Raw genomic sequence first — 14,603 nt, 5'->3', positions numbered from 1 at the left:
AAGCCCTTGTTCTGCCAAACAATTGGCTGCTCTTCACACCAATGGGTTTTCCTAAGGCATGCAGTTCAACAGGTATGTTGTATCCTGATGTGAAGGAGATTATTGCTTTAGAAAAATACACAAAGGGATCCTATCTGATTTCCTTGCAATCTCAGTGCCGTCATTCACAAAGAGCTAAATGAAACATATTAAAACTTAGCAATTAAAAAGTTAAATATGTCAAATGTAATATTGCTCTGCATGAGATTATGACCAGCATGTTCATTAAATTTTTTTTCCAAAGAACAATTGCTCGAGTGCCACATCATTCCCAAAATCTGTCATAATGCGTGGTCAATAGATAAAGGTGAATAAAGAGAACATTTTAATGCCAATTGTGGCATTTTTTATTTGGAATCTCCCACTATATCTAAATATGTTAAAACGGTTGAAACATACAAAACTGACACTTATACAGAGCAGTTTATAATAAGAACTTCACAATTAATGCACTGAACACTCTAGGTTCAAAATTAAGATATAAAAGTATGGGAAGTCCCAACCTAGTCCGCAACGGACAAATTGACAGCACACAAATTGCCCATAATTCCCAACTGCATGCGCTTTTTGAACAAGCCCATATATCATTCCGATTAATATGGATATTTAAAATCAATACTAACGCACCAGTAACTATTGACTGTCTGTCGGAATGAATAGATTTTGGGAAACTGTTTAGCTCAACTTATTTTTACTCTTGCGCTAGGTATGCATTGATAAATATATTTTAGAACTTCCTTACTTGAATAACCACAAGCAGAAAGAAATCTCTCTCACGCCTTTGGTATACAGTCTTTTTTGCATCTTCAAAGCTATATAATGACTGGTAAATAAAACCTCCATAAAGTATAGGTTATTGATTATGACAATATTGATATTATGTGCATGAGATGTTTAAAGCTTCATTACTAGCTTTAATGTCTTCACAGTTTGGATGTACGTGTAAAAGAATGATGCCAGATAGTAAAAAATCCAAGAGAAGTTTATTATGAATATGGCATTTGCAGGATGATAAAATCAAGTTACATAACCATGTATGACATGCTTCTTTGAATTGATGAAATAATCTACAAAAGTATAAAAGAATCCTGTTGTAAATGAAGTATGTACATTTCTGGTTTGCAGCATTATCTGTGATCAATGAAATGTTCTTTTAAATAAGCCAGGCACTCAGAAAGTTAGCTTCAGTTAGCTTGAATTTTGAAGCACAAAAATAAATGTACCATAGTTGTCTCTTTAAATTTACTTTTAATTGTTTTGTATTGTAGAGTTGGTAACACTGTTAACATTGATACTAACAGAACCCCTTACCCCATTGTTCGGCTACTTGGCACCAAATCCTCATAAAATATTTTATATACTTGTACAAGAAATAGTTAAAAACACAGACACATCCTTCACAGGTGATGAATTTTTCATACTGTATTTTGAAACACTATGTGATTTGACAGCAGCTGTGATTATTGTTAGTTCAAATCACCAGAAACCATCTGACACCAACACAGAAACATTTAAAAAAACAGCTTCTTTTGCCGTTTTAGCTTTTGTTTGCAGTTAGAGCACAGGGGAGTCTGGGAATGTTTGTAGCTGAGGCTCCATGGCGGCAATCTGTCACATACATCTGAGCCCAGCTATTTTAGTGCATTTTTTTGGCAAGATGGAAGATAAGTCATACCCAGAATTCCTCTGTGAAAAAATGGTTCCATTAACCATGAGCTAGTTAAGAGTCTTTTATCTCTGAGAGAGGCCTGAAAAATACACAGCAAAGCAACAGCAGAAACGAAAGGTATACAGACAGTGAAAGCAGCATAAGATGACACTACAGAGGAAGGCCATCACACAAAAAACATCACCTTCCAAGAATCACTGGTTCACGAGGACTGCGGTAATGAAACTGACCATTGCAGACTAGAGATAAAGCACAGTGAAGACAAAGGACAATACTGCCACATTAGCTTAGTATATACTGCATATAGTAACACACATTAAATTTTGCAATGGGACTGACAGTCAAGGACACTTACACATTGTACACGTTACTTATCTCACTCTCATTATTAGATGCTTTAATGAACAGCTGCCAAAGATGGAGTGAAAGAAGCACTTATACCGACAATCACAAATAGTGTCAAACACTAGAATGTTTTTTTTGGCAAAATGATGACAGAAAAATAGAATCGTGAGTTTATTAATTCATGTGCAGTTTTGATTTGTGTACCTATTCCAAGCTTATAAACCCAATCTTGAATTTCTGTTTCAGCACTAACAACGGAGTACAATTAGAATTTCCTCTATTTCAGTAAACAGAAGAATAAAGAAACATAATATGTTAAATATTCTTCTTTAAACTCTAAAACAACGCTATTTTAAGTTGCAGATTAACCTCAGTTGTACTGAGAAAAATATAGCTCAGAATAAATGAAAGTATCTAACCTCAACTCAATCTTATTGAGTTTCCTTAAAGCACTTTGAAAAAAGGCAGAACGACTATAAAAACGGTGTGAGGCTTTGTGTTTTTTTAGTCTGGAGGTAAAGTTTGCATGACTGCAAAAAACATTAACACAGATTCTGGTCATAAGAGAATGAGGAGACTGCAGCCACAAGCTAGCAACTAAATGCATTTGTCTAGTACAAAACAGCACTCTCCCTCCCACAAATTCCAGCCCATATGCTGCATATTTTATGAAGACAACAAAGATTAATAATGGTAGCACCATGGTAGCAGAAGTAATGTCTACTTATGGTTCATTAACTACACATGGATTCCATCTTCCTACAGTTTTCAAGAGTTTAACATTCTAGTCACAGGCCAGAATCAAATTATGTAAGAACCCAAATTGCTTTATGTGCAAGTAAGAAAAATCTGAATCATAAAAAAGAATTAAACTCTGCATAAAATTCCAAAATACTATGCCTTATTTTTAAAAAGAAAAAAAAACCCTTTAAAGTCTGACTTAGTCAAACAGGGCCATCTTTCTATACTTACCTCCTTCAACCTTGATCATATCAAGATCATTATAGATTAAAATCTGTGATTCTCTCATTTTACAATCTCTTCACTATTGCATTTGCATCTTATGGCAGAGGCATGTACACATTAAAGGCATCCTCACAAAGATGCAAAGGAAAACACACCTTGGAAGGAACATTTACAATTAACTGGTAATTCAACTTTCTGAAGGCAAAAAAATAACTCTTTACATTACAGAATGAGTAGTCGTAGTTCAAGAGGGACATGAGAACAGTTGTATTGATGGTGTGAGCTGACCTGCTCAAGTTCAAAGTGCTAGCACTAGAATTCAGCTGAAAACATTGTCTATGCCTCAGAGTATAATACTGAACACAGTATATGGTCATAGTTTAATCCTCTTTACGTTCCAATGATTGTGTGGTGTGAATGCCATTACTGTACACAGGAAACGGAATTGTGGAAAAGAGTCCCTCTGCTGTTGTGAACACATTTCCTGCAGGCATTTGGGCCAAACTGGCCCCACTCACAGTGCTCCCGAATGGCCCTGACATATTAATTCGATGTACATGGTGATAAAGCATTTCCATTGGCGTCTTGGGCTCTAACCCAAAACTGGAACTGTTAACATCTACAAAGTTGACAGCATGAGTATTAGGCAGCAAGTTGCCCTGCATGGCAAAGGTCACCTCAGCTGGGGCATATCGAATGGTGCCAGTGGTATAGACCCTCTGAGGAGTAGTGCTGGTGGCAGCTAGAGTTCCTCTCACCCTATGAACCAGAGGTAGCACCACATTACCAGCCTGTAACCTCTGCAGTGTTTCTAGGTCACTAGTGTATAGCACAGAACTGGTGGTACTGGTGCTGCTAAGATGTTTGTCTCGTGGGGAGGTTGACAGAGGAGGAGATAGAGGGTCTGTGACAGCAACTAAGGTGGTGTTAGATGAGGTGCTGAACTGGATTTTACGACTGGCAGTATTTTCTGTCCCTGGTGGGGTAAGAACAGAATCTGGAATGGTGACATGTAAACTAGTGCTAACCTGTGTAGAGGGGAAGTGCTCAGAGCTTGGGGGCTTGGTCATGCTATAGGGGGATTCATTCCTTGAGATCTCTCTATTAGGAGGATAATTCCAAATACTGCTATCATTATCAAAATTTATAGGTTCTGTTATTTCTGTTTTAATTTTAAGCACTGAGGCACTGTTTGGTGAAGACAGCAGTTGTGGCTGATCTACTATGTTTGAGTCAAGTCCACTGGGGCTTGAAGCATTGGACAGCCTTCTACGTGTAACACTGCCTCCTTTTTGTTTTTTTCTCCTCTTCTTCCTCTTCTGGTGTTTGCTGGAAGACTGAATGTTCACCTCTCCTGCACTGTCTGAGTCCTTGGCACTGTCTGAGGTCACTGATTCGCGGTTTGGCAAGCGCATTTCCGATTCGCTGCCTGCATATCGTTCTACTTTAATCTGCATAGAACCAAAAGTGCCAAAGCTGCCCTCGGCTGCTTTCTGACTCTCAAAGTCTGAATTTTCAAAGCTATCCTCACTGTCCCTGCTGCCTTGGTTGCTGGAGTTATTGTCGTCGTCATTGCAGTTCATTTCATGATCTGAGTGGTCCCCAGATTGCTTCTTCCTGTCTGGCTCTGGATCATCACTGTTTTCAGATTGGTTTCCCTTCTCATCTGACTTGGAATTCTCATTGTCCTCTGGAGGAAATAGGGAAAAAATAATCAGTCCCTCAAGGAAACACAATTGATTATCACAGACACCATTCATGCTCTCCTATTGAAAAGAGTAGAAGGAAAGATCAGCCTGGATAATAGTAACAGTCATCAAATAAGCAGTATAGCTCCTTATGAAATACTGCCGTTTTATACTTGCTTATATTCTTTATCAAAAGTACTGATGTAATTTAGAAACTATACTTAATAAAAAATAACTTTGGTTAACAAAGAATGGGGTAAATATTTTAAGATTAAAAAGTTTCCAATTGGCAAATCCAAAATATTCCGTTTTGAAATGCAAAGGAAAAGCATGTGTTTTAAAGGGCAGGTGCAAGTTTACTTCCAGCCTCCTCAAGTCTAATTTTTAAGCAGAAGAGAAGAAAAGTGACTTTATACAAACTGCAGGCTAGGTTTATGACTGGTGTTCAGATTTTGTTTGTGAGCCTATCTGGAGAACTGGAATACAATTAGAAACAGGCAACATTGGAAGGATGAATGAATTAGACAAAGAACACAAACCTGTTGCAAATGCTTTATCCAGAATGGGGCCAATAAATCAGAGAAAGCTCTGGTGATAGCAAGACATGTGGACTGCTGAATTAAGATCAGCTGCGGCTGCAGAGTACACATCAAATGGCTGATAAGGACCAGTAAATTTGAGTTCACTGCTGTTGGTGGAGTGGAGTGGAGCAGTACTGACCTTTAAATAGGAATCCTGCACTCATCACTTTGTTTGTACTGAGGTCATTTTGCCCAGGGTCCTAACATGGTTGGACCCGGTGTCTAGAGGAAGCATTGTTAAATTATCCACACCATTTGTACTAGGTGGTGCAGTCTAACCAGCCAGTCTTAACAGGGACAAGAGGAGGTTGCACAGAAAACAGTTCAGGAAAACTTTTAATAAGTAATTGCAATGGCCCAAACATTGCTTCTTAGCTAGGCATTTTTGTGCAGATTTAAAAACTTTTTTTACACAAAGTTGCTGGAAGTGTGAGTTGATAACGGCATTCTGTACCACTGCATTCTCTATCCGTTAAATAACATTCTGCTTTTCTACTCTTTCTGCTCAAGCGGATAACTTCTCTTTTCCCCCAATTAATTACTTTTACAGATTCTTGGTAATCTGAGTTTACTTGCCTACCTACCTTCGTATCATCAGCAAATTGGTGACTTGGGGCGGGATTCTCTCAGCCCTGGGCCGGGCTCGAGAATCCCCGCGACCGGGCCACGCCGCCCCGACTCCAGCACGCAATTCTTAGCAGAGCAGAGAATCGGCACCATTGGCGCCGGCTTGGTTGGCGCGCGCCGGTCATGGGCCACTCTATGCGGCCGGCCCGCTAATTCTTGGGTCGGGAAGGGCCGAGTGGCCGTCGTGGAAACACTGAGTCCCGCCGACGGCGTTCTAACCTGCTCTCAGCTGGCGGGAACTCAGCGTGGAAGGGTTGGGAGGTGGCCTGTTGGGGGTGGGGCTCTGACCCCAGGGGGGCCTCCAATGTGGCCTGGCCCATGATCGGGGTCCGCCAATCGGCAGGCCGGCCTCTCTGGCTGGGGGCCTCCTTTCCTATGTGCCGGCCCCTGTACTCCTGCGCCATGATGCGTTGGGGCAGGCGCGTTGAAGGAGGCCACTGCGCATGTGCGCGTTGGTGCCGGTGCCACTGCGCATGCACGGATCCCGTGGCGTCCAGGTGGATCCCGTGGCGCCCAGGTGTGAACCGCTCCAGCGCCGTGCTCGCCCCCTGTAGGGGCCAGAATTAGTCCTGGGAGCGGCCCGTTCACGCTGTCATAAAACGCAACGGCATTTACGACAGCATGGACACTCTGCTGCGGGATGAGATAATCCCGCCCTTGGTCTTTTCATCCAAGTCATTAACATAAATTGTAAATAGTTGAGGTCTCAGCACTGATTCCTGTGGCACTCCACTAGTTATACTTTGCCAACCTGAAAATGACCCATTTATTTATTCTGACTCTGCTTCCTGTTAGTTAGCCAATCCTCTATCGATGCTAACATATCACTCCCAACACCATGAGCTCTTATCTTGTGCAGTATCTTTTTATTTTGTGGACTGCTGAATTAAGATCAACTGCGGCTGCAGAGTACACATCAAATGGCTGATAAGGACCAGTGAATTTGAGTTCATTGCTGTTGATGGAGTGGAGTGAAGCAGTAGTGACCTTTAAATTGGAATCCTGCACTCACTTTGTTTGTACTGAGGTCATTTTGCCCAGGGTCCTAACAAGTCCACAAAAGGCTTATCGAATGCCTTTTGGAAATCTAAATACATTACATTAGCCTGTTATGTCCACCCTTCTTGTTACATCCTCAAAGAACTCTAATAAATTTGTCAGACATTATTTACTCAGCTTGATGGTATGATGATTTTCTAAATGCTCTGTCTGTCACTGCCTCACTAAAAATAGAGGCATTTTCCACTGGCCTATAGTTTCCTAGAGCTACTACATTTGCGGCTTTCCAATCCTCTGGGGGCCCTCCAGAATCTAGGAATGTTTTTACGATTACGACCAATGCACCCACTATCTCTGCAGCCTCTTCTTTTTAAGGTCCTTGGGTGCAGACCATCAGGTCCAGTGACTTGTCAGCCTTTCATCCCAATAGTTTCTCAGTACTTTTTCCCCTGAGTGATTGTAGTTCTTTAAACTACCTCTTCCCTTTTTGTGTTTTCTACAGTGAAGACAGATAATAAAATGTGTCCCTGTTATTAATTTCCCAGTCTCACCTTCTCAGGGACCAGTACTTACTTTAGCTTCTCTTGCTTTTACTGTCTGTTTTTATATTTTTACGTCGCATTTACAGAGCAGGAGGTCATTCGGCCCATCGAGTCTGCACCGGCCCTTGGGGAGAGCACCCCCACTTAAGTGCACACCTCAACCCTATCCCCGTAACCAACCTAACCTTTTTTTGGACACCAAGGACAATTTATCATGGCCAATCCACCTAACCTGCACATCTTTGGACTTGTGGGAGGAAACCGGAGCACCCGGAGGAAACCCACGCATACATGGGGCGAACGTGCAGACTCCGCACAATGACCCAAGCCGGGAATTGAACCTGAGACCCGGGAGCTGTGAAGCACCAATGCTAACCACTGTGGTTTTTGCTAGCTTTCTTTCATACTCCAATTTCTCTTTTTTTTCATCATTCTTTGTTGGATCTAAAATTTTCCACTCATCGACAACTAATGTTTACAGCATTGTATGTCTTTTAAAATTTGATATTTCCGTGGTTAGCACGGATTGTGCATCATTCTCATAGTCTTTCCTTCTCCATGAAATAATGAAAATGAATGAAATGAAAATCGCTTATTGTCACAAGTAGGCTTCAAATGAAGTTACTGTGAAAAGCCCCTGGTCGCCACATTCCGGCGCCTGTTAGGGGAGGCTGTTACGGGAATTGAACCGTGCTGCTGGCCTACCTTGGTCTGCTTTCAAAGCCAGCTCTTTAGCCCTGTGCTAAACAGCCTTAACATCTTTGTTAAGAGTTATCACAGAATTGTTACGGCACAGAAGGAGGCCGTTTGGCTCATTGTGTCTGCACCAACCCCCCAAATGAGCTTTAAGACTTAGTGCCATTCTCCTGTCCTTTCACCTTATCCTTGAACATTGTTTCTATTTAAATAATTATCCAATGCTCGATTGAATGCATAGATTGAATCTGCCTTTACCCTCATCTACTCTTTCTGCTACCTCTTCAAAAAACTCCAGCAAGTTAGTTAAACACATTTTTCCCTTCGGGAATCCATGCTGCTTCTTCCTTATCAACTCAGTTTTCCATCTGACTACTAATTCTGACCTAAATAATTGTTTCTTGACGCTTCCGCACCAGTGAAGTTAAATTGACTGGTCTGTAATTGGTCTGTAAGCCCAGGATAATTGCTGGGCTTATCCTTACAGAATTCTCGAGTCCTCTGGCAACTCCTGAGTCTAGGAAAGATTGAAAGATTATGGCCAGCACCCCTGCAATTTCCACTCTCCCTTCAATATTCTTGGATCTATCTTATCTGGTCCTGTTGCTTTGGCAACTTTCAGCACTGACAGTCTTTCCAACACTTCCTCTGTAGCAATTTTGAACCCTTCTAGTGACAGTTTCCTTCTCTGTCACTATATGATCTACCTCCTTGGAGTTTTGAAATATCTCCTCAAAAGCCTGCTTTACCATCTTACCTTTTAATCTATTTTCCCAGTCCACTTTAGCCAACTTTAACTTCATACCCTGGTAATTATCTTTCAGGTTATAAATCTGGTTTCAGACTTAACTGTCTCATCCTCAAACAGAATGCAAAATTCTTCCATGTTGTGATCACTCTCCTGGGACTTTGGTGACCAACAGGATAAAGGATATCCTTAACTAATGAGATTAAAGAATTTGGAGAAAAAAAAATGAGAAGGACTGAGAAGAAAGGTGAATATCTATTCCTCAAAATAAGTGGTTTCCTGATTCGCATGTTAATAAATGTACATGTAGAGGATAGGACAATCTCCAAAATTATACAGAGTTAGTGGAGTGGCCGATAAAGTGGCAGATGGAATTTTACACAGAGAAGTGTGAGGTCGTACATTTAGGGGTGTCAGACAGTTGTAGGGAGTACACAATATATGGGAATATACTGAAAGGGGTAGATGAAGTGAGAGATCTTGGCGCACAAGTACACAGATCCCTAAAGGCAGCAATTCAAGTAGACAAGGTTGTAAATAATGCATACGGAATGCTTTCCTGCATTGACAGAGGTACAGAATATAAAAGTGAGGATATAATGTTGGAATTGTGTAAAACACTGGTGAGGCCACAACTTGAGCATTGTGTGCAGTTCTGGTCACCACATTACAGGAAAGATGTAATTGCTCTGGACAGAGTGCCCAGGGGGTTTACAAGAATGTTGCCAGGGCTAGAACAGTGTAGCTACAAGGAGTGATTGGATAGGTTGGGGTTATTTTCCTTCGAACCATGAAGGCTGAGGGGTGACTTAATTGAGGTGTACAAAATTATGAGGTAAATGTTAGAGTGGACAAGATAAAATAGTTTCTCTTGGTGGAGAATTCTAGAACCAGGGGACATGGGCGGCACGGTAGCACAGTGGTTAGCAGTGCTGCCTCACAGCTCCAGGGACACGGGTTCAATTCCAGCCTTGGGTGACTGTGTGGAGTTTGGACTTTCTCCCCATGACTGTGTGGGTTTCCTCTGGGTGCTCCGGTTCCTCCCACAGTGCAGAGATGTGCCGATTAGGTGGATTGACCATGCTAAATTTCCCTTAGTGTCCAGAAGGTTAGGTAGGATCGGGTGGAGGCGTGGGCTTAAGTAGGGTGCTCTTTTCAAGGACCAGTGCAGGCTGAAAGGGCCAAATAGTCTCCTTCTGAACTGTAGGGATTCTATGACATAGATTCAAGATAAATGGCAGAAAGTGTAGAGGGACATGAGGAAGAACGTTTTTACCCAGAGGGTAGTGGGAGTCTGGAATCCGCTGCCCAAGTTGGTGGTAGAGGCAGAGACTCTAAACTATTTTAAAAAGTACTTGGATCAGCACCTTAAGTGCTGTAAGCTGCAGGGCTATGGACTGGATGCAGGAAGGTGGTATTAGAGAGGGCACCTGGGTGTCCTTAGGCTGGCATGGACAAGCTGGGCTGAATGGCCTCCTTCTGTGCAGTAACCTTTCTATGATTCTAGTGTAGCTTGGACAGCGTTCATTTGTTTTTAGCAAAATTTGGGTTTATATTTATAAATCATCCTTGCAGCTGGAAGATTTACTGTAAAATATTTATCCACAACACAAACATTAAATTTACATGCGACTCCGAACAGTTTGATTTGAAAATAAAATTCTCTTTGGTGGAAGAAACCTTTTGTGAATTTTTTCAGTGGTTCAGTATTTTCCTTTAGTCTATGGTTTCTTAGCTGCACAATTTTCCCTGCGACTGGGAAAACAGACTGATGTGCCAAAGCTCCCGTTACTTCCGAAGGTGGACATAAAGCTACAAGGTAAGAGCTCCATGGCCTGCTCCCAAATTTCACTTCATTTTCAGGAAATCTGAGGAAATAGACTGATAAATAGGAATAGGCCATAAATACACAGTAGATACTAATACATCTCATTCAGGAGAAAAATTCCTTGCTCAGAATGTGGGGAGAATGAGGAACCTTTACCACAAAGACAGCAAATGGTAACATAGATGCAGAGATGGAGAAGGAGAAGGAGAAGGAGCCGAACTTTTGAAAGCTGAGATGGCTTTTTAAGAATATTTTTAAACCACGTGTCAAAATATACAGCGGGAAAAGCTGGCAGTGGAGACAACAGAGAGCACACTGCTTTTCCCACCTCAGTTGACACTTAAAAGAATGTTAAAATTCCCACCTGGTGTAACTAAACAGTTTCCAATAGTTATGATTTTGTGGGCGCAAGTCTCCTGTTTTGAGACTAAGTATTCCCACCAGTGGGAAAACCGGCTTAGTTCCCGCTAGCACTTAGGAGTGTCGCCGAGGTGGAATTCCCTCATCTTTAGTATGTTAAAATATGTATAGCGGTCAGCACGTCGGCCAGCCTGCACGTATCAATCTCGCAGCGGTATTTCGAACGGGCGCCCTGATCCCAGCGTCCAGAGACAGGCCCCCTAACAGCTGATGAGCAGGTCAGACAGTTCATTCAAGATACAAGCCAGAAAGCTTCATGTACCCTCCATTTCTTCAAATCTGCTCACTCAGCCCCATACATCTAACACTGCTGGTCTTTGAAGTGTCCGAGCCTTCCTAGAAAGCTCATAATGCTTGAAAAGCTTTAATATCCCCTGAGATGCTTTGAAATTATTTGTGCATTCAATTTCACAGTGCTGTACTTTTAACTAGCCTTTGATTGACAGATTAATGGTTTATACACAGCTGGCAGGAGATTTGTGTATTGATCTATCTCTTCACGCTTGAATGCATCTGATGTACCCCCCAATGACTCTAACTGCAATGTTCCTAGAGAAGCTGAAAGCACATAGCATTTTTGAAGTTGTCGGCAGCTGTCAATCAGAACAAGGATGTTTGTAAACATTGCAGTTAAGATCTCCATTTCAGTGTGCGGGAGCAGAGATTTGTCCCCTGCATTACTGTGAAAATTTATGATGATATCTAGGCACAGTGGCCTTCAAATCACTGAGGGAAATATCTGGGCTATTAAGTGTATCTTAATATCAGGCACACAGGAAGAATGTCTGGGTAACTGTCTTATGAATTCAATGATGTAGACAATGCAAATCTTTTAATATTCCTTTTATGTTGCTGAATTGCTTTAATTGGTAGTGTTTCAGTAAGTGCACCTAATCCCTTACTGCTACTCTAGCTTTTCGATTGCAGGATGCATTTGACAATAGCGGTGTCCAGGCAAAATGTGTGGATTTACAGGTACTTGGATATCAAAAGCATAACTCTAAAGCAAATATATAGACAGTTCTTGTGTATGTGCAGTTACTTCAAACTTGCATTTGTGAATTTGATATCTTCAATGTCGGGGAAAGATCTTTATGGTCATCAATACCAACTATTACTTGTCATGATATGCACTCATGCACATAATGAGATACAGACAGACAGTGACAGACACCCAGTACAGCCAATCAACACACAGGACAGAATACAACCAATCACCAGGCAGAACACTAGAGGGTGGTTTCCCACTATAAAACACACGAGGCATCAGCACTCTGCCTCTTTCTACTAGTGACAACTATAGTGACAGTCAGGGTGTATATATCAGTTAGCACCTTCTACACGTGGCTCAGAGCTAGTCTGGTCTAGTTAGTTATAGTTAGCACACTTAGATTAGTAGAGTGTTAACCCACTGCAAGCTGTGTGCACTGCTCCAGAAGTTCAATAAAACGTATTGAACTAACTTCTAAGTTTGGTATCTACTTTACGGTGTCTACTCTCACGGACTGCATCCAGTTGCAGTCCGCGTTACCCCATGGTGAATAACATGACATGGTACCAGTAGTCTACTTTATCTAAGTGGTTTACCTCGAGTGATTCAGTGATGACCAACGAGTGCCTCCCAGCGGCATGGAGAAGATCCAGGCCCCTCCACAGCTACGGATCTTTGGCAATCTTGGCGCCAACTGGTGGGTCTTCAAGCAGAGGTTCCTTCACTACATTGAGGCCTTGGGCCTCAAGGATGCATCCGATGCCAGAAAAATCACGCTGCTCCGATCAACTGCGGGGGACCAAGCCATCCAAATTTTCAACTCGCTCACTTTTGCCGACGGCGAGGACAAGACCAAATTCAAGACCGTTTTAGCTAAATTCGACAGTCATTGTGAAGTTGAAACGAATGAGAGCTTTGAGCGCTATGTCTTCCAGCAACGCCTTCAGGGTAAGGATGACCCTTTCCAATCCTTTATAACTCATCTCCGTATATTAGCGCAGTCCTGCAACTCTGGTGACACCGCTGATTCCCTCATCAGGGATCAGATCGTGTTTGGGGTTCACTCCGACTCTTTGCGGTAGCAGCTCCTCAAAATTAAAAACATGACCCTGCCAGTCGCAATCGAGATGTGTAAAGTGCATGAACAGGCGAGAAATCGGTACTCCTGTTTCAAATCAGCAGAACAGGAACAACTTGCCTCCCACGAGGCAGAGTGTACAGACCATCGCCCGGATGCGGCGCCTTAGCATCGATGAAGGCGGCCATTTGGCGTGCTTTTCCCAGGGTCCCACCCATGCGCACCATGACGGGAGAACGAAGCGGCCGAAGACCAAACTGTGCAAGTGCGAACGTCGGCTGACCGCACTGCGCATGTGCGACGACGCACGGAGCGTAACGACGTCAACTTCATGACCTGCCCGAACTGCGGCACCACCCACTTAAAGCGACAGGCAATGTTTAAATTGTGGGAAGCCTGGGCATTATGCAGCCTTGTGCAGGTCTGCACCACCAGTCAAGGGCCAGCGATCCCATTTCCAACGCAAACGCGTTCGATGTGTACAGCAAGGTTTACTGGATTCTGATCCTGGTAGCACTACGGATCCAGAGGACAACTGCCTGGAATCCTCATATCGTGTGGGCATCATCACTACATGTGAATATGCCTCCTCAAATTCAGCAAGACGCCTATCTATCCTCAATGTGGGTTCTGCGGATGAATGGCGTGCTGTCATACACGTTAACCAATGCAGCATCCAGTTCAAGCTGGACACTGGTGCTTCAGCCAATCTCATCTCTCAAGCTGATTTTGACCGCATTAGAAAGCAACCCAAAATTCTTCTGCCAGCCTGCCAGCTCCTTGATTATAATGGCAATGCCATAACTGCACTAGGATCTTGTCATCTGTTTGTCTCCAACAAGACCATCAATGCCACACTGCTATTCGAAATTGTCAAGCCCGACAAGGCATCCCTGCTTGGTGCCCATGCATGCAAGCTACTCAGCCTCGTACAGCGAGTCCATGCCATGTCTTCTTCCAATGTGGATCTTCAGGCTGACATTGATGACATCCTGGCGCAATACCCGGATGTGATTGATGGAATGGGCACTCTGCCATACTGCTACAAGATCTTACTCAGGCCTGATGCCACGCCTGTAATCCATGCACCACTCTGGGTGCCGGCTCCTCTGAAGGACCCGTTTAAAGGCACAGCTACAGGAGCTCCAAGACCAGGGCATAATCTCCAAAGTGACGGAACCGACTGACTGGGTCAGCTCGATGGTCTGTGTGAAGAAGCCCTCAGGTGAGTTGCGGATATGCAGAGATGCCAAAGATCTTAACCAAAACATAATGCGGGAACACTACCCGATCCCGAAGCGGGAGGAACTGACCAGTGAGACTGCACACACTAAATTCGGCATTGTTTCAGCCTCTGAAATCTTTCACAGGATCATGGAGCAGATG

General features: G+C 42.9%; 1 protein-coding gene across 4 annotated transcripts in view; it reads right to left on the bottom strand.

The window, feature by feature from the left end:
- Nucleotides 1–1,005: 1,005 nt before the first annotated feature.
- npas3 (neuronal PAS domain protein 3) overlaps nucleotides 1,006–14,603 on the bottom strand; it is a 1,941,601-nt gene continuing 1,928,003 nt past the window's right edge. For all 4 annotated transcript variants that reach the window (XM_072488507.1, XM_072488525.1, XM_072488517.1 and 1 more), the window contains exon 12: nucleotides 1,006–4,709. In XM_072488507.1, coding sequence (XP_072344608.1) covers nucleotides 3,400–4,709 — 1,310 coding nt within the window. In that variant the 3' untranslated portion in view covers nucleotides 1,006–3,399. The remainder of the gene's footprint in view (nucleotides 4,710–14,603) is intronic.

Source organism: Scyliorhinus torazame, chromosome 2 (genome assembly GCF_047496885.1).
Source record: "Scyliorhinus torazame isolate Kashiwa2021f chromosome 2, sScyTor2.1, whole genome shotgun sequence".
NCBI classification, from domain to species: Eukaryota; Metazoa; Chordata; class Chondrichthyes; order Carcharhiniformes; family Scyliorhinidae; genus Scyliorhinus; species Scyliorhinus torazame.
This window is presented reverse-complemented; position numbering and strand designations above follow the sequence as displayed.